The 18422-nt window shown below is 42.4% G+C and overlaps 2 protein-coding genes across 2 annotated transcripts in view; one reads left to right on the plus strand and one right to left on the minus strand.

Annotated features, from left to right (window-relative positions):
• ITSN1 (intersectin 1) overlaps positions 1–12868 on the minus strand; it is a 200677-nt gene extending 187809 nt beyond the window's left edge. The window contains exon 1 of the mRNA XM_019626944.1: positions 12627–12868. The gene's annotated coding sequence lies outside the window, so the exon portion shown is untranslated. The remainder of the gene's footprint in view (positions 1–12626) is intronic.
• Positions 12869–13468: 600 nt separating this feature from the next.
• Positions 13469–18422, plus strand: part of CRYZL1 (crystallin zeta like 1) — a 48559-nt gene continuing 43605 nt past the window's right edge. The window contains exon 1 of the mRNA XM_019626954.1: positions 13469–13666. Coding sequence (XP_019482499.1) covers positions 13568–13666 — 99 coding nt within the window. The 5' untranslated portion in view covers positions 13469–13567. The remainder of the gene's footprint in view (positions 13667–18422) is intronic.

Raw genomic sequence — 18422 nt, forward strand, 5'->3', positions numbered from 1 at the left:
GTGCGACAAACCTGAGGGATGTGAAGGAAGAGGACACGGAAGACACAGGAGACAGAGAACGAGCATAACACAGATGGGGGCTTTAGATGGGCACCCTTTTGTGCATGCCTGCAAGGCCCTACATGGTCTGGACTTACCTCCTCTCCAACGTCCTCATGGCGGCCATAGGGGCCTTCTCCTCAGATACACTGGGCTCCTGCATGCCACAGGCCCTGCTCACGTGCTGACCCCTCACCTCAGCCTGGAAAACAACTCCTTTCCCTTCCCTAATTGACTCCTATCCATACTGCAGACCCCAAGGAAATGTCACATCTTCCCTGGACTCTAAAACTAGATTATAGATTAGGTCCTCGTGAATGCTTTCTGTGTAGCATTTCCAACAGCTGGGAATCACTTATTTATGTGATTGGCGGGGGGATGGTATAATGTTTGTCCCAGTAAAATAGTGAGGACAGGGACTTGTCACTACTGTCCTTGCTCCAACCACAGCAACCTGCACACAGCGGTCAAGCAGGCTATACTTGTGGCCCTGCTGAAGCGACCGAGCACAGGAGAATGGCACCAAGTCTCAGAGGAAAAAGAAAAGGACAGCATCTAGAACCAGGGGAAGGAAACACCTACCTCTTCCTTCTCCCTCTTATCTCAAGAAGAGTATGTGTGAACAGGCAGGTTGACAAAAGCTACCTGGGAAGCAGGCAGCAGGCCCAAACAGGAGGCAGAATCACTCCTGAGAGTGAAGGTTCGGGTGCCTGTGGGGAAAAGCAGGGAGGTTTGAGAAAAGGGGCAACTTCAGTTCAATCTCAGTGAGGAATGGAGAGAAAGCTGAGGAAGGATGCTTAGTGGAACACAGCTAAGCAGGTAAGGACAAAAGTCCACATTTGTATGGTTTTCTCCAGCTGACTTTTAGCAGCACAAATACAGAAAGCAGAATAGTTGGGTTGGTCTAACTATGGAGGTCTGCAGGGTAGAAAGGACAGAAGGACAACAGAGTGAGGAAATAACTGAAATTACCTACTCTGAGGTCCCAGCTGCATATGGAAGGACATGAAAGTGGGAGGAAACTGATCATCTGAAATAAAAGGAAGAAGGTCCAGGAACTAGAGTTTCTGATTGGAATTATTATAATTAGAAAGTGTGACATAAATTATGCTGCAGATATGTAATTTAAAAAATTAGTGCAACATTTTTCAAGATACCATAAGCTGCTCTCACTACCTACTGCTATTAGAACAAACCTACACCTACAGTCTCTTAGAACAAACAAACAAACAAAAATAAAAAATAGCCCCATGCCCTTCTGAAAAAGGTCAAGTCGCTATCTTTCCTGGAATCCAGTTAAAAAAAAAGCAGATGGCTGAAGAAAGGATATCCCTTTCCAGCTCCAACTTTTCCATAGTACATGCATGTTTTTTTCAGCAATTCCTGAACCTTAAGTTAAAAAGCCTCCAACTATGAGCCAAAAGAGACTGCTGACAGGCTGTTAGGCACTGAAAAAAAATCTATAATTATGGAAGTAGTCAAACTGGTGAAAATAATGTCCACCGACCTAACCAGATTACAGATGAGTCTCCCACACTGAACTCTATCTAGAGAAATCACAGCTTAGTAAACTATATTTTGTTTTAAAATGAATGAGAAACAACGAGAAAGCCACGAATACTGTGGGCATATAGAGTATTTAAATTTAAAAAGCAAACTTTATTGAGAAGTTCATACACACTTTCGGTTGCTTTGATGTCTTTGTATTGTTTTATTAAAGGTTATCATAAAAAATAAATTAATAAAAAAAGGCCATCATCAGTCCCTTTCCAAATGATTGCTGTAAATGATGAGTGTGTTGGACATGTGTTTTGCCTGCCCTGCATCTATCTTCTCATAATTGATCCCACTCCCCCGACCCCTGTTAATTTCAGCAGCTTAGGTACTAACCTCACCAACTGGTACAAATGGTGGGCCCAAAGGGCCAGGACAACCATTAAGAGTTCTGTATTCCCCTGGCAATGGTGATTGGTTCAGGCATGTGACCAAGTCAGGCCAATCAGAACCCTTGGACTTAACAAGCATGTGAATCAACACATTTCCATTTTTTCTTAAGACACTTTGCTTCTTCCACTTGCAAATGAAAAGGTTCAGACAAATACAATTATGAATAAGGAAAACTGTAGCAGTGAACTCTGTCCTTCTGGATACAATTCTTTCCTTCTCTTCCTGTCACTTTTTCCCCCTCCCCACCCAACTCCTTAAGATAGTGGACTGCTTAAACTTAGCACTGACTTTTTGTGACACTGCCATGAGACAGCAAACTAATCTAAGAATAAGCCTAGCCCCAGGTATATGCTGTAATTGAATTCCTTGATATTTAGAAATTAAAGTTAAAGAGTCTGGTTTCAGTGGCTTGAAGAGACGCACTTGAACAGACCTCAAACTCACCCCCCTACACGAAACACACAATACTGTATGCTGTGAATGTCTCTAGTATCCTTTTTTGCATGAGGTCAAAATGTTATAGGACATTTGGAAGTAAATTCAAACTCTCTTCCTTCCTGTTTTCCCACAGCTAGAGATCTGAACTGATTTAAGAGAGGTCAGAGGGTGCAGCCATATTTGCAAAATGGCCTTTCCAATAAAACTGTGATTGCCTGAATTAGATTACACATGTGTACCTCTAGTTTTCTTGCTATCCTTAACTTGTGATGTTGTAATATGGAGAAAATAATAAATCCACAACTTCCTCAGATAATTGTCAAGGGATATAAGAGGCATGGTAGTATATTACAAAAAAGAATATGGTGCTGAGAATGAGAGCACTTAGATCACAGTAACAGAAACCAGCCTCAGCTGGCTCAAACTAAAAGGGGAAAGATGGGGTACTGTTAAGAATACAGGAGTGTTTCCCAGAAGTCAGGAACAGGAATGCAGCCAGCCCAGGAAAGGGCTGGAAAAGGTTTAAAACTATCAGGGACTCAGGTTGTGTTCTTTCTGCATCTCTCTAGATACTCACTTTATTCTCTCCATCTATAAATTACCTTTCTCTGACCCTAGACACAACAGCAGAACATAAGTGCCTTTAAATCCCATGTGTTTACCTCATGGTCCATGAGCACATCAAGGCAAAAGCCCTCTCTCGGGCCCATTTCCAATTTCCAGGAAAGGGACACCGATTGAACTAGCTTGGGTCAAGTCGCCAAACCTGGTTCAATCCTGTGTGTCTTCTGTGGGAAGGAAGAAGTTAGAGGCGAGCGAATGTGTAGGTTTAAGGACACTCCTGGGACCTGTATTGGGTCGGACAGCATTGCACAGGCCCAGCTTTGTACTTTGCTTTTCTCATCATTGACATAAGAACTGGTCACCAAAGTCTAGAGTGTAACAGTACTTACGAGAATTAAGATGAATTTAAAAGATGCGAGAGTAACTAGCATTCACTGTTTTAGAAGTTCGTGTAAATAAAGATACATTATACGAGGTAAAAAACAAATGATAAATTCTAGAAATAAAAATTGTCCTTTACAAGTAGGATGGTCTACATGAAAAACCCAAGAGGGGCCGGCCGAATGGCTCAGTTGGTTAAGAGTTAGCTTGGGAGTGCGAGCTCTCAGCAGCAGGGCCACTGGTTCGGCTCCCACATGGGCCACTGACACTGCGCCCTCTACAGCTAAGATGGTGAACAACAGCTCGACCTGGAGCTGGGCTGCCGTGAGTCGCCGGCATCAGCGTAGGCTGCGGCCCCTGCTGCAGTGGGCTGCCGTAAGCTACTGTGAGTGGCCAGCAGCCACCATGAGCGGCCAGCAGCTGGCGTGAGCTGCCAAGAGCCACGGTGAGCGGCCGTCCAATGGCCGGTGACCAATTTGCCTCACCCGGGAAAAGCACAATGATAATACCAACATGGGCCAGTGAAACGACGTCCTCCACAACTAGACTGAAGAGCAAAAGGACAGCAACTTGTCTGTTCCCCTTCCCTGATTCTCCAACTCTGTTCCCCTCCTCCAATTCCCCAATAAAATCTTTAAAAAAAAAAACAAGAAAGAAAGAAAAACCAAAGAGAAATGAAAACAGCATAAGGTCTTAGAGGGCTGACATAATGCCTTGATTCAAGGCTGGACACCTAGAACAATGCCAGGCACAAAGCTTGTGCTCAGACATTCACGGACCCCCTGACCCAACTCCGAACTTCCCAACCATGAAAGCTTAAAATGAGTTACAGGTGTTTTCAAGGTAATACTGCCCTCAGCTTCGGGGGACGATGCCTGCCATTAGCACTAATTACCAAGACTAAAGTTAGACTAGTATTACATGATATTAAAAATGTTGAGAAGCATTGAATAAATGACGAAAACACTACTGGAACAAAGAGTTCTAGCAAGGTGGCTGGTTACCAAGTAAAACTGTATAAGGCCAATAACCATCTAACAGGTGTTCCAACTCACTGGGAGTACTGAAACATGTGAGACTTAAGTGCAATGGTTTTACCCAATGTTGGTATTAAGGAACTGGAAATAGGTACACACTGCCAGGGGAACACTCTGGAGGGCAATGTGCTCTAAGGACTTGGGAATATATTCCAATATAATAAGTGAAAAAGACAGGCAACAAAGTTGATGTACCTGAGGCTATAAACTGGCAAGGCAACAAAGACTGAATTTAGCTCTCAGGTGTGCTTTGAGCCCCTGTGTGTTAATAAAAATTGTGAACCACATAAACACCGGGAGATTTCCTATGAAATCCATACTTCTATATTTCCAGCTTCTCTTAAAGAACTAGAAAGTATAGTGACACAAGGATGCAACCTCCTGGGGCCACGAATGTCTGCCCTGATTAGCCCAGGCTGCCCCATCCATGGGACGATCTTCATTGTCAAGTTCCTAAGGTGCCTTCATGTCTCCCAGGCTGGGCAGCTTCACACACCCAACATGCTAGATAATTTGAGTATGAAAATACCCTCACAGAGTATGAACAGTCATTATTGATGGACAGTGAGATTCTGGGTATGCTTTTTTTCTTTCCTTAATCTATATTTTTTAAAGTTTTCTTCAATAAATATGTATTGCTTTAGGAAAAAAAAAATCATGTGTGTTTTTAAATTACCAAATCACAAGGGCAATATCATTTCATCTAATGAGACCAAAACAACTAACAATAACAGATAATGGTGGTGGTTTAAAACTAATTGAACTAAAGAAGTAATGTAAGGTGACAATTTCTGCAATACTTCCCTCCCCTGGATACTAATTAAAACACCAGATTGGACAGGCAGCAGCAATTTACAAATGAGATCTTCCTCAAAGTGAAGAGCTTCTATAGACACTCAATTCATAAAACAGCTATTCTAAGGATTCATTTCCACATAGTATTTAAAGTTTCTTTCACCAGGAAATCTCTCCCATCAAAAATCTATATTCAGGGCCGGCCGAGTGGCACATTGGTTAAGAGCTTCCTTGGGATGCCAGAGGGCCCCGGTTCGGACCCCACATATTAAGGCCAGTGACACTGCCCTCCACAGCTAAGATGCTGAACAACAGCTCAACCTGGAGCTGGGTTGCCATGAGTCGCCGGCAACGTCCTCCACAACTAGACTGAAGAACAAAAGGACAGCAACTTGTCTGTTCCCCTTCCCCCAATTCCCCAATAAAAATCTTTTTTTAAAAAAGCCTATATTCATAATCTCAACTAATGTTTAAAAGTTAAATGATTGATCTTTATTTTACATTGTTTGATTTGATCAATAATAATAGTTTTATGGGGTTCTCTTTGCCTCAGAAACCTCAGAAAGTTTATACAAATCACCATTCATCTCACCCCATCTCTGACACTGAGTAAAGCATTATTATCCTCACAGTAAAGAAAAAGTACAAGACTAGGTAGAAATGTCAACATCCACAGAAAACTGAAAGTAGAGTCAATTCAACATTTCTCCCTTGCTCTTCTCTCATCTCCCACATGACATCCAGGTGATCTTTTTAAACAAAAGCAAATCATGGAACTCCCCTGCTTCAGATTCACATTAGCTTCCTGCATCCACTGACTCGGAATAAAATCCAAACCAGCCCGTCTCCTTTATTCCTCACCCGCCTCTCCCATGCTCACCATACTTGGGTGACTGGCCTCCAAACAATTGGGTCCTCAAACACTAATCTATTCCACACAACAACAAATAACAAACAGCTGAGTGCCCACTGTGTACCAGGCACTATTCTAGGTCCTAAGGACAAACTCAGGTAGGAGATAACATAGACAAAGCTTGCTGCCCTCACGGAGCTAACATCCTAGTAACCCCTCTACCAAGTTCTCTTCCACCTCAATCTCTCTAATCACTTAAAGAATACTGAAACAATTGCAATGACTATCTCTGAGGGTGTCTGAAAATAAGCAGTACTACCCAAGAAAATGTATTATCATTTACTTAGTTTATTTGATATTATTTATAATAAACATTAATTTTTATTTATTAGTGAGGGGGACAGGCTAAATAAAGGACCTTTACTCATTGAAACTTGGGCCATGCCAGGAATGGCACTATTGTGGGGGGCCAATTTTTCAGTACTAGCTATGCAGCTTTTATATATCAGTGATTAAAATATAATACTCCAGTTCTGCAAGAATGGAGCAGTTGAGTTTGAGTAACTGAACAATTACTTGCTTCTAAAATCTATTACCTTAAGTTTATAGCAGAAATGAATTGATTTTTACAAAACACTGGATCCACAATGAACAGACTCATTATAGATAATGCACAGGAATGTGTGTGTGTGTGTGTGTGTGTGTGTGTGTGTGTGTGTGTGTACAATGGCTTATAATACAACACACTACCCTTGTCAGAACAGTAAAACTGCTCAGAAAATGTGTCTCAGAGGTTAAAACATGGCACTAATGGGCAGCCAACTTCATTCATTTCCATGAGCTGTATCCATGTCTTGCAAATGCACACCACCAGTCACCAGACAGACTCGCAAACAAACTGCAGGGATGAACAAAACCATCACTCACAGAGAAACAAGTCAAAATGCTCACCAAAGCAGCAGAGGATCAAAAGCACTGCCCTCCTGAATTAAGGAGAGGATGTTTAATTTTAACCACCAAGGACAAAAAAAACTTTGACCAACTGCTATGACCTTGTTATTTTCACATTTAAATTCAGCTGAATCCAAAACCCTGTCACATCCCTCAGTTCAATTCCTGGCTCTACCACTCGATGAAAAGTGAAATGTAATCAGTACCATTTCCGCACTGCCTTGGGGAAGCGCTGCACCACACAACAGTGAGCATGGGTTTTGGTGACCACCTTAAAACAGGGCAGCAGCAGTCCTACCTGACTAGGCAGCACAGGCAACCTCAGGCCAGGGAGGGAGCTGAAGCCAAAGCAATCTCACTAATGCTCTCTCTGGACAATAAGCTAGTAGAGAAGCTACCAATCATTACTTCTACTAGAAAAAGGTTAAAGGAGCATTAGTGAATTCAAATAGATTAATGTGCTTGAAATGCACTTTGTTAGAGGACTACAAACATTCGCAACAAAACTTGAATATATCCTACCATCCTACCATCGCACTTAGGAAGAGAAGTTTTGTTTTTTTTAATGGTCTCCCAATGGATCTGTGACACCTCTCCACAGAGAGGCTTTCGCATTCCTGAAGTGAGCTTCCACAGGCTAGTTCAAATCTCAAAAGGGGCCAACATGGAAATGTGTGGACAGCCTCCCACTGTGTCCCTATTCTCACTTTTGTATATACTCTTATGTTTCCAAGTCCACACCACATGTCAACTGCCTTTTCAAACTTCACTAGTCTTCTCTATGACTTTAATCCTGTTTTCAATGCAGGGGCACTTTAGGAAAACCATGAAAGTAGAGTAACAAGCTGCTTTGCAAGATGAATGCTGATAGTAGACAAGGCCTATTTGCAAACTAACTTATAAGCTAACTCCTCAATGACAGGGATTCTAATTTGTGCCCCACCTAATTTATAAATTAATACACATCAGGGAATCTCTAGGTTATTTCAAAACAGAAATCAGAAATGTAAAAAGTACACGAATGCCTATCAGAATGCCTATCATGCATGCCCAGGAAACAGGCAGTTCAGCCCTGTGGCCAAGAGTTTTGGGCCCTACAGATACAAATCTTACTTGCTGGCTCTCTAAGATACTTAACTGCTGGTATGTCCATTTCCAAGGCGTGGTCATCTAAAGCATGAGAGTTTTATGAAGATCAAGTGACTTAATACTTATAAAATGCTGCAAAAAGACTTGATAAACATTAGCTATCACTATGACAGGTGTATGCATTTTGACTTTCCACATCACGCTACTCAACAGGTTACACTGGCATCCCATTCTTCTTCCTAAAAATAATTCATTAGGTTTGTTGCTTGTTAAGTCATTCCAAAAAAAAACAAGGGAGGAAAACCGAACTCTCATACAACATGGTGAGGGTAAAAATTCCAACAACTTTTTAAAATGGTAAATTTGGAAATATGTATCAAAAACCTTAAAACTTAGCATGTGCTTTGATCCTGCAAATCCACTTCTAGAAACTTATCCTAAGGAAAAACACCTCACAAGTATACACACAGATATATGTAGAAGGATAGTCACCGCAGAGTTACTGATATTGGGGGGCGGGGGGGATTAATGTCTAATAAAATAAATTTAATTATCATAGATCCATAAAATGGCATATTATTGTTACTAAACTATTATAACTGATAATACAGACATGGAATAATTCATAAGATGTCCAAAAAAAAGTTACAAAACAATCATATATATATATATATATATATATATATATATATATATAGCAGGATCCCTTGTTACCAAAAATTGTTTATGAATAGCCACATGCACACAGAAAAAGGGTTTGGAGAGCTATGTACTCAAACAATGGACTTACGAGCAATTTGTAATTTTCTACTTTGTATTATTCTGTATTTCAATTTCTCTACCGTGAACATGCAGTTCTTTACAATAGAAGGGATATTAGCTAATCATCATAAATTGATTATCAGTTTGGTTCTGAAATGTACAATTAAGCTGAAAGTGATGACAAGGTATATCTTTATTTAGAAAAAACATTTATGTAACATTTGATGGTTTACTAAATACTTTTAATGTTCAGCCTAGTTATCCAATCAATTTCTTTAGTACCAAGAAATTTACAAGAGGCTTCTTTTTCAAGCAATGGATTTCTACTTACTACCATAAAGTACAGTAGTACAAAATTAAATGGATTAGCTTTTGAGTTTTACATGTTTTTATATACCCCAATTCTTAATCACTGTAATTACCATTTATTAAATAAACATGTCCCAAGAACTTATGTAAGCACTTAGAAGTATTTACACTTTATCTACTATTATTATTCCCATTTTTAGCTGAGAAAACAGGTGTTGAGAAGTTAGGTGGCTAGAGCAAAGGCACAGTCTATGTGTGATCAAACCCAGGATTCTCCAGAGATTAACTATCCTGCACCCTCAACTATATAATAGAATCTGTAATTTATGGGGTCTTATGCTGGATGGACTATGAAAGAAGGGAATGAAGGTCAGATTTTATTAGAATGAAAAAAGAAATTGGAAAACATACCAATGTTCTATATTTTTTGGAAACCAATTTTAATAGCATTATGTTAGGCTTATCATAGTTTATAAAATGGTATTTTGATATAGTGGTGACACAGTTTACCACTACACTGTGTCTTAAATTTACATTTTGAGTCTCTAAAGTAAATATTTTGTAGATGCCTTCTTTCCAGCTCATCACCTTGAGCACTCTATGCCTGAGAAAGGTTCTCCCCTTTCAGAACCAACCAAACTTACAGAAATGACTGGGGTATAGTACTTATTAGCTCCTAATTTCTAAAATCAGTGACTACTAAGTGATAAAAATGATTTTACAAGTAAAGGTTTTAAAATGTGGCCTCGCTGCAATGAAATTCACTCAAATATTTAATCGAGTTCCTCCAGACACTAGTCTAGGCACTCAGGATACAATGACCAACCAAAGTCTCTGACCTTCTGAAATATTTACAGTAGGTATATTCGAGTGTCAGAGCCAGTTTTTACTAGCAGCCTAAGGTGTTAAACATTCTGTTACTTGAAAAACTTGCTATCCACCTCAAGAAATGGTCTTAGACAACAGTCAGTGAGAAGGAAGCCCACCACCAGTGGTTCTCCAACTTTTCTTAGCAGAGAAATTCCTGGAAAATTTGTTGAAAATACTGATTTCAGACCCCCACCTCCAGGAGTCTGATTCGGAGGGGATGTGACAAAACAAAAACAAAACATATTTTTAACAAGAACCTCAGTTAATGCAGCTGTAAGTGATCTGAGGTCCAGACTTTGAGAAACCCACCAGTACCTGGAGCCATTCAGAAGGAATGATCATTCAGAAGAGAAAAGCTCTACTGCAGTGGAATTTGAACTGAGTAATAAACCCAACCCTCATGTAATTAATCAATTATCTGCAATTCACAAATGTAGCAAATTAAAAAGATGAGTTAGAGTAATTTACCAGCATTTCCTCCTTAACTTCTTATAGAAGATCTGAATTTGCCTCAATCTAGGCCTTTGGGGAAAAGATGAACTTATACAGACTTTTACTACCAATATTAGAGATAAGCATTTTAAGAAAAAGGAAATTGCCAGTCGAGTGCAAAAAAAAATGCTAAGAGGGACAAACATTTCACGGAACTAACTTGCTACTCATCATTTTATGCCCTATTTCACAATACTTAGTATCTGGACAATCCAGGATTCCAAAGTACATCAAAAATTGGTTCATTTCCTCTCTTACTTGGGTAGAATAATAATAGAGCTTTGCTAAGATACCATGTGCCTCAGCAATTTCAATAGGTACATTCTTAGATTAAAAAATACTTTTTAAAAAAATGTTCTAATAGAAACTCCTTAACTGGAGCTACTTGAAGAAGTTTTAAATAGTTTTAATGTCATCACTAGTGTCCCTATTTCTCAATTTAGATTACTTAAAAGTTCCTGGGTTCTTTACAAACCTTCTACATTAAGAATTCAATATTTTAAAAAAAGTTTAAGTTGTAAGCAAACACACATCAAAGCAATATAAACATTTCAAGTAAACCATTAAAAAGAATTAAAAGAGAAATATAGTCCTTTATTCTGAGATTGACAGGTGGAAATCATAACTTGGAGGGTTGTTTAAGCTTCTGTACCTTAAGTCATCTAATTAACACAGATATCCCAACAAATACACTCCTCCTATTTCAGAGGTTAAGAGCAGCAGTACACAAACCAGCTGGCCTGCTGGGTCCTGGCCCCAGTCCCTGCCGGCAGATCGTGTCCACTACATAATCCATGCCATCTCTGAGCCCGTACTTCAATCCATCCAAAGAGATTAATAAAACTGTCTCCTCGTTTGACAGAGTTGAGAGTTTTCAGATGCATTTGTTTCTATGGTATTTGGTTCGGGGTTTTTTTATTATCTATACTTTTGATTGTACTTGTTTTTATTATTTGTACGCTTTGACCACTTAAATAGCAAGAGCAGGATGCCAGCAGATACTCATAAAGAAACGCATCTGTCCAGAGTCGGCGTGTATTTGAAATTTCAGGCTGGGGCTGCCTTCACAACAGCACTGATGATGATCGCCAAGTTCTAAAGGAAACTTTCATATTAAGAGGCTATCAAAAAAATCTCCATAGCCTCCAACTCAACGGAGAAGCCGCTCATCTATTTCTTCAAAGGCAAAACCTGCTTCGGTCTGAATCACAACAAAAGATGCCCATAGGAAATGTCATCTACGAAGTTGTTTTGCTAATCCAAAGCTAAACATAAGCAAAGGAAGGTGCAACCCATTCCTTGTTGGTTTCCTTTTCCTAGGGATTCTGATTACATTTCCTCGTCCAAGCAAGCAGAGACCGCAATTGTGCCTTGGGTCCACACCATAGCACGGTGCCTGTGCGTAAAGAAGGGAAAGGCGGAGCGGCAGGCACCGGGGACGCGCTCCCACTGAAAGGAGAGCCGCTTTCTGTTAAATACCATCAGTCAGCCCCGGCAGGGCGACTCAGGGCCAAACGGCATTGACTGCCCTTCACTGACAGCGACTGTGCAGGCACACGGGAGAGAGAGAGAGATGAGCCGGGGGCTCGGGGCCGGGGGAGAGGCGGCGGCGCGATGCCGCTCCCCGCGAGCTCCGAATCCCCGGGAGGCTGCCGGGGAGGCGAGGCTTGGCCAGCGCGCCACGCTCAGGCGGCCGAGGGCAGCGAGGTCAGCCTTGGAAGGACCGACCGCCCCCACGTCCCCCCTGGGGAGGGAGAGACCCCGCTCCGCCGGCCAGGGCTGCGGACGCCCATTCAACCCGAAGCCCGTCCCGCGACCGCCACCCCCTCGGCCCGCCGCGGCTCCGCGGCTCCCCGGCCTCCGGGCGCTGGCCAGCGGGCCACCCCACCGCCGCCCCCGGGAGGATGGGGAAGGACGAGGCAGAGTGGCCGCCGGGGCCGCGCCTCCCGGGCACGCGGCAAAGGGTGAAGGGCGCCCCTCGGGACGCGCGTCGGGCCTCTGGACGGGCGCCCCGGGCGGCCATCGCGCCGACCCCCGCATGGACCCCCGCCCCCGCTGCCTCCCAGGTCCAGGCCGCCGCCGAGCAGCCAGCTCCTCACCTCATCTCCAGGCGGGTCTGCGCTGCCGCCCCAGGGACAAATCAGTGCAGCTCACTCGCCGCGGGGAGGGACGCAGGAGCCGCAGCCCCGCACACCATCCCCGCCCGCCTGCCCGCCTGCCTGCCTCTCCGTGCGTCCCGGAGTCCGCTCGGGATTCTCCCTCGCGAGCCGCCGTACTACGGAGCAACCAAGCTGCGCTCCCTCCCCTCTCCTCCGCTTTTCTCTACCTCCTTCGCTCCCTCCCTCGCTCCCTCGCTCCCGCCTATCTCCTCATCTCCCTCTGCTGCCTGCCCCGCCCCTATCCACCCCTCCATCTCCGCCCACAGGTGGGTGGAGACAAACAGCCTGCCAATTGGAAGAAGGGGCCGGCACCTCCTCACCGCCTCCCCTCCTCTAGCTCCGCCCACCTCAGGAACGAATGAAGAGGGTGGAGTGACAGCCAAGTAAACCAATCGCAAGCGCAAAGGGGGAGCGGGCATAGGATTATCCTTCCCCGCCCCCTTTCCCGAAGGCGTAACCAAACCAAATCCTTCTGGTCTGGGATTTCCCTGACCTGGCTTATGGAGATTTTGTTCCACGATTTCAATGCATCTGTCTGTTGCAATGCGAGACACTAGTTAGGATGCATTCAACTAATCTAGTTACAGCAGATTTTAAAGGAGAGAATAACGTGGAAGCGAAGAGGGAGGCGGGGCACAGCCCTAGTAAAGTGGTAGGGCAAACGAGAAGGGGTGGAATGAGAAGGGGTGTCATCTTTAACTGAAATTTGCATAAAACGGAACCCATCCAGCTGACTACAACTTCACCCATTTATTGGTAGCCCCTGAGCAGCGCCTCGCCTCGCCTTGGAGCAGAACATGCCGGGAGATGTAGTTCCAAGTTCAGTTACTACGGCGTTCTCCACAGCCTCCGGAGTCCGGGAGTGACGAGCGGCCTGACCAATGGGAGCAGCGCCTGGGCCAGCGGGGGCGGGCTCTCTGCAGAAGGACTCGAAGGTGGCGGTGGCGAAGGCGCAGGCCGTTAGGGCAGCTCGAAGGCAGGTGAGCCTGGGGAAACACGTCGTGTGTCTTGGGAAACAGGGCTTTGGAGGAAAGATCGAGAGGCGCCCCGCGAACCATCCAGCCCTGGGGCGGGCGGTGGTTCGCGTCGCATCCCAGATCCCCTCGGGCCCAGGCCTAGCTTAGCTGAGGGCGCAGAGGGGCGGGTAAGACTTGGTTTTGACTGACGATTTCCTGGTCCTTACAGGTTTTGACTGTAAGTTTTATCTCAGTTTGCATCTCCCTTCACCTATAATGGAGGCAAAAGTCCAGAAGTTCCCTTCCACTGAATCTCCCGGGTATGATTTACCCCACCTGCTTCTTTCTGTTTGTTCCTATAATTGGAGTTTCTTTTTCTTTCTCGCTTACTATGCAACCGCTTTCTCCTCCTTCACTTTCCTTTTTTAGTGAGCAGTAGGGACAGATTTGCCCTTTTAAGCTTAACTGCTGATACTCTGCAGCAGTGCATAAGAATCACCTCAGAATATGTTGAAGTGCAGATGCCGATTTTGTAGGTTGGGCGAGGACTGAGAATCCTTGTTTCTTACAAGCTCCCAGGTGCTGCTGGTCCGCCTTAGACCCGCAAGGTTCTCCATCAGCTAATAATGAGAGCCACTTACGTAATTGAAAATTTTCTGGCAGCCACATTAAAAAACATGAAACACATGAAATCAATTTTAATAGTATGTTTCATTTAATCCGTTATGTCCAAAATGTTATCATTTCAACCACAATCAAATATTTTTAAATTGAGATATTTTTCCTTTTTTTCTTATTGTCTTCGAAATCTTATGTATGTTTTACATTTACAGCACATCTTAATTCTGATTAGACACAGTTCAAGTGCTCCCTAGCCACCTGTGGCTTATTGGACAGCTCAGATCCAGAAGATATGATTGCCCAGTGCAGAAACTAAAAGGTGATACAGCTAAGAGTTTGCATGTGACCAAGCCCTTTGCTGCCCTTTGAGATGGGCTTCGGAACTATGTGAGAGATCCTCTGCCCAGTTTGCAGAAATATTGTAATAGTCAAAATAGCCAACACTCACTGAACGCTTATTTTGTGCCAGGTTTTGTACTGGGTGCTTTGCATGTATTCTTTAATCCTTACAGCAACCCTTTGAGGTACTACTACTATTATCTCTGTTTTCTAGATACAAAATCTAAGGTCCAGAAGGTTAAAATTAAATAGCCCAAAGTCATATAGCTAATAAGAAGGAGAATCAGGATTCAAACTCGGGTCAGTTATGACTTCTAAATCCTGTCAACCACTGCAGTGTATAATTATCTTTTATCACTAATTTCACTTCGTTGATGCCTCTGCTCCAGTTTCTGACAGGGGATGAAATGTTCAGATTTGAAACAGGGAAGGTTCCCATATAAGGTCAAGTGGCCTGTCAGTTGCAGTGCAATATTTTGATAGTTTTACCACTGTCAGTGCTGTGCATTCAAAATCCAATGTTCTGGACTGTAGAAGAGTGTTCAAATCTTCGAGATATTTAGACCTCTGGGTCAGTACCCTGGGCAGCACTCTGTCTTGATTAATTTGTGTACCTCCCTAAAGATGGAAAAACTAGGGAATTCTTAAAATGTTTCACTATGGAATCACAGTGTGTTTTGGGTTTGTTTTTAGTGAAATCTTTTTTTAATTGATAAAACTGAGTGTTTTCTTGCTCTTGTGAATTTCACATAGACTATTTCAGACAACTTTTGTGATTTTTCTAGACCCATTGAACAGTAGTACATGGAACTAAGGAGAGGTTTTGTCAGTAGAAGAGTGAAAGTACACATATCTACACATGCTAAAATACAGTATTTTGCAAAATAATTTTCTTCTATTTCTATACATTATAATATTACATATTATAAATTATTTTCTCTTGATTATGAATTTATTAGCAAATGTTTAATCAAAATTACAATTTCTATTTTGCATCTGAAGCAGGAAATGGTTTCTTTAAGATCCTATAGCAAATTGGAAAATTAAATAAGCACTTACAAACTGCAGTGATAATCAGTGGAGAAGATTGGCTGAATCAATTGGAGAGGAGGGAAAGCGTAGAGATTTGAAGATCCTTCAGTTGCTTATACCCCTCATCACCACCTGCATTGTCCCAGTGTCACATGATTAAGCCAGCATAAAGAGAATACTTTCATCACACCATTGGATCCATTGTTCTCCAGTAGCACAATATTGGAAAAGATTGTGCTGATTCAGAAATGTAAAGGATGCCGAAAAAATGGATACACATTTTAAGAAAGAAAAAAACTGTATTAAAATTGTAATAATATATACCAATAAAAAAAATGAATACAAGTCATGTGTATACATTTTTTTGGCATCCCGGTATAAATGAAAGTTAAGCTTCTATTGTTCTGCACCTTACTATATTAAATGGCCCTACATTGATTAGTAACTAGACCAAAGATTTCCAATCTTTGACATAATTACGATCCCACCGCCCCAACCTACCTACTACCCACCCCCTAAGAGGTACCGTATTTGCCGGCGTATAAAACGATTTTTTGGCCCTGAAAAATATGCCTCCAAGTGGGGGGTCGTCTTATACGCCAGGTACACTTCAGATAGACTGCCCATAGTGCTTGCCCCTGCCATAGTGGCCTCCCAATGCCCGCCCACTTCATTCCACATACCGTTCAGGCATCAGCAGCGCTGCTGGGTGTATGCTCGGCTGTGCGATTTTGCGAGTGTGGTAAATTCGGGTTACCGTATATTTCTTTACATATGCATTGAAGATTCGCGATTTTGCGCTATCATGGTGCCTGTTAGAATGTTGAAGAGCTCGCACTTGCGCACTAGTGAGGTCCCAGGGAGATGCTGATGCAAGGGTGGACCAGACTGCTATAGTGACAGGGTGGGCAAACAGGGAGCAGGGACCAATCAAATCAGGCTTTGTATACAGCCAACAGCCAACCACAATACTGCACCATTGTACAGTACAGCATAGAAAATGTCGACCAGTCAAACCCCTATCATCCCTATCATGGCACCAGCCAAAAGAAAGAAGTATGATGCAAATTTTAAACTGAAAGTTATAAACTTTGCTAAGGAAAATAATAATTGTGCTGCTGCAAGACAATATGGAGTAACAGAAAAGATGGTTCGGGACTGGAAATCAAATGAGAAAGCATTAAAGAGTATGCCAAGGGGTAAGTGTGCATTAAGAAGAGGCACCCCACACTGGCCAGAACTCGAAAAACATGTAGCAGACATGGTGGCTCAACATCGCCAAAACGGTTATGTGGTGACACAAAATACAATACGCTTGTTTGCACTTCAGTGGGCCAAATCAAATCTGATATTGTTTTACCTTTTATTTGGTGTGTGGAAGGTGTGCGGAAGAGGGGGTAGTCTTATACGGCGAGTATATAACAAACTCTGTATTTTGAGTGGAAATGTTAGGGGGTCGTCTTATACGCCCAGTCGTCTTATACGCCGGCAAATACGGTACTAGCAGGGAAATGCCTCCAGTGAGAACCCTAAGTGAAAAGGTATTTTATAAATCAATAAATAATAACAGTTAAGCTCTCCTGGAGGCAGGAGAGTTAATCAAAAATTTATTTGAGATTCAAAAGGTCATTGTTGGGAGCCCCTGTTCTAGAGACTCATGTTGGATACCACTTGATGCATAGATGTAGGCAACAATTGGACATCTCCAAGCAAATGCGGTTTTATTTGTTTTTTGTCTTTTGGGTTTTTTTTACTTGCCTAAAGCATACCGTATTTCCCCATGTATAAGACGCTCCCATGTATAAGATGCACCTTAATTTGGGGGCCCGAATTTGAAAAAAAATGTATTACATAAAGTTATTGAACTCAAGTTTTATTCATCATAAAATTCATACAACTCATCATCACTGTCAAAACTCCCAACCATTAGCTTGTCCTCATCTGTGTCTGATGACGAACCACTGTCTTCATATATTGCCTCGTCCTCAGTTCCATCTATGGCATTTGAAATCTACAACCACTGTATAAGACGCACCCAGTTTTTAGACCCCAAATTTTTCGAAAAAGGGTGCATCTTATACATGGGGAAATACGGTATATCAAAAAGAAAAATTTTGTTCTTTCCTAATTCTTCACCTATCTTTAGATCTCAGGTTGTATGAGGTGTAAAGATTATGCCACACATGTAAAAATTCAATCGAGTATGTCTTAATAATGTTCAGAGAAATCTAGATTGTCATAATTAGATGAGGCTTAAATATAGTCATCTCCACCCCATCCCCCCTCAACTGATGCTTGAATCCCCTTTATGATGCCACTGTAACAGTGTATCCAGGCTCTGTTTAAATACCTCCAGTGATAGGGACCATGCACCATCATGCATTTTCCTATATTTAAATTATATACCTAAAATTTGAAAATAAAGCTTCTTTTAGCACGTTATTAGCTAGAAATGTTTTCTAGGGTCTAGCCAGGTATAAGCCACTATCACAGTGTCTCCCGCACCCATCTCAACAGGCACAGGAGAGTGGTGCAGTTGTTTGTAGCAGAACACCTGTGTACTCATTGCTTATGTAAAGTATCATTAGAGTGTACAGATTTCTAGAGACTGTTGCCCACATAGTGTAGAGATGACCTGCAACTGTTAAAACCGTGCATTCAGCTCCCGCTAAGAAGCAGAGCTGGCCTATCTAGTTAGGGCTACCATTCTCTGCAACCTACAAAGTATGTATTTAAACCACACCTCCATCTAGTTACTTTCGTTTGTTGACCATATTTTTTTTTTTTT

The sequence above is a fragment of the Hipposideros armiger genome, unplaced genomic scaffold (assembly GCF_001890085.2).
Source record: "Hipposideros armiger isolate ML-2016 unplaced genomic scaffold, ASM189008v1 scaffold_695, whole genome shotgun sequence".
In the NCBI taxonomy this organism is placed as follows: domain Eukaryota; kingdom Metazoa; phylum Chordata; class Mammalia; order Chiroptera; family Hipposideridae; genus Hipposideros; species Hipposideros armiger.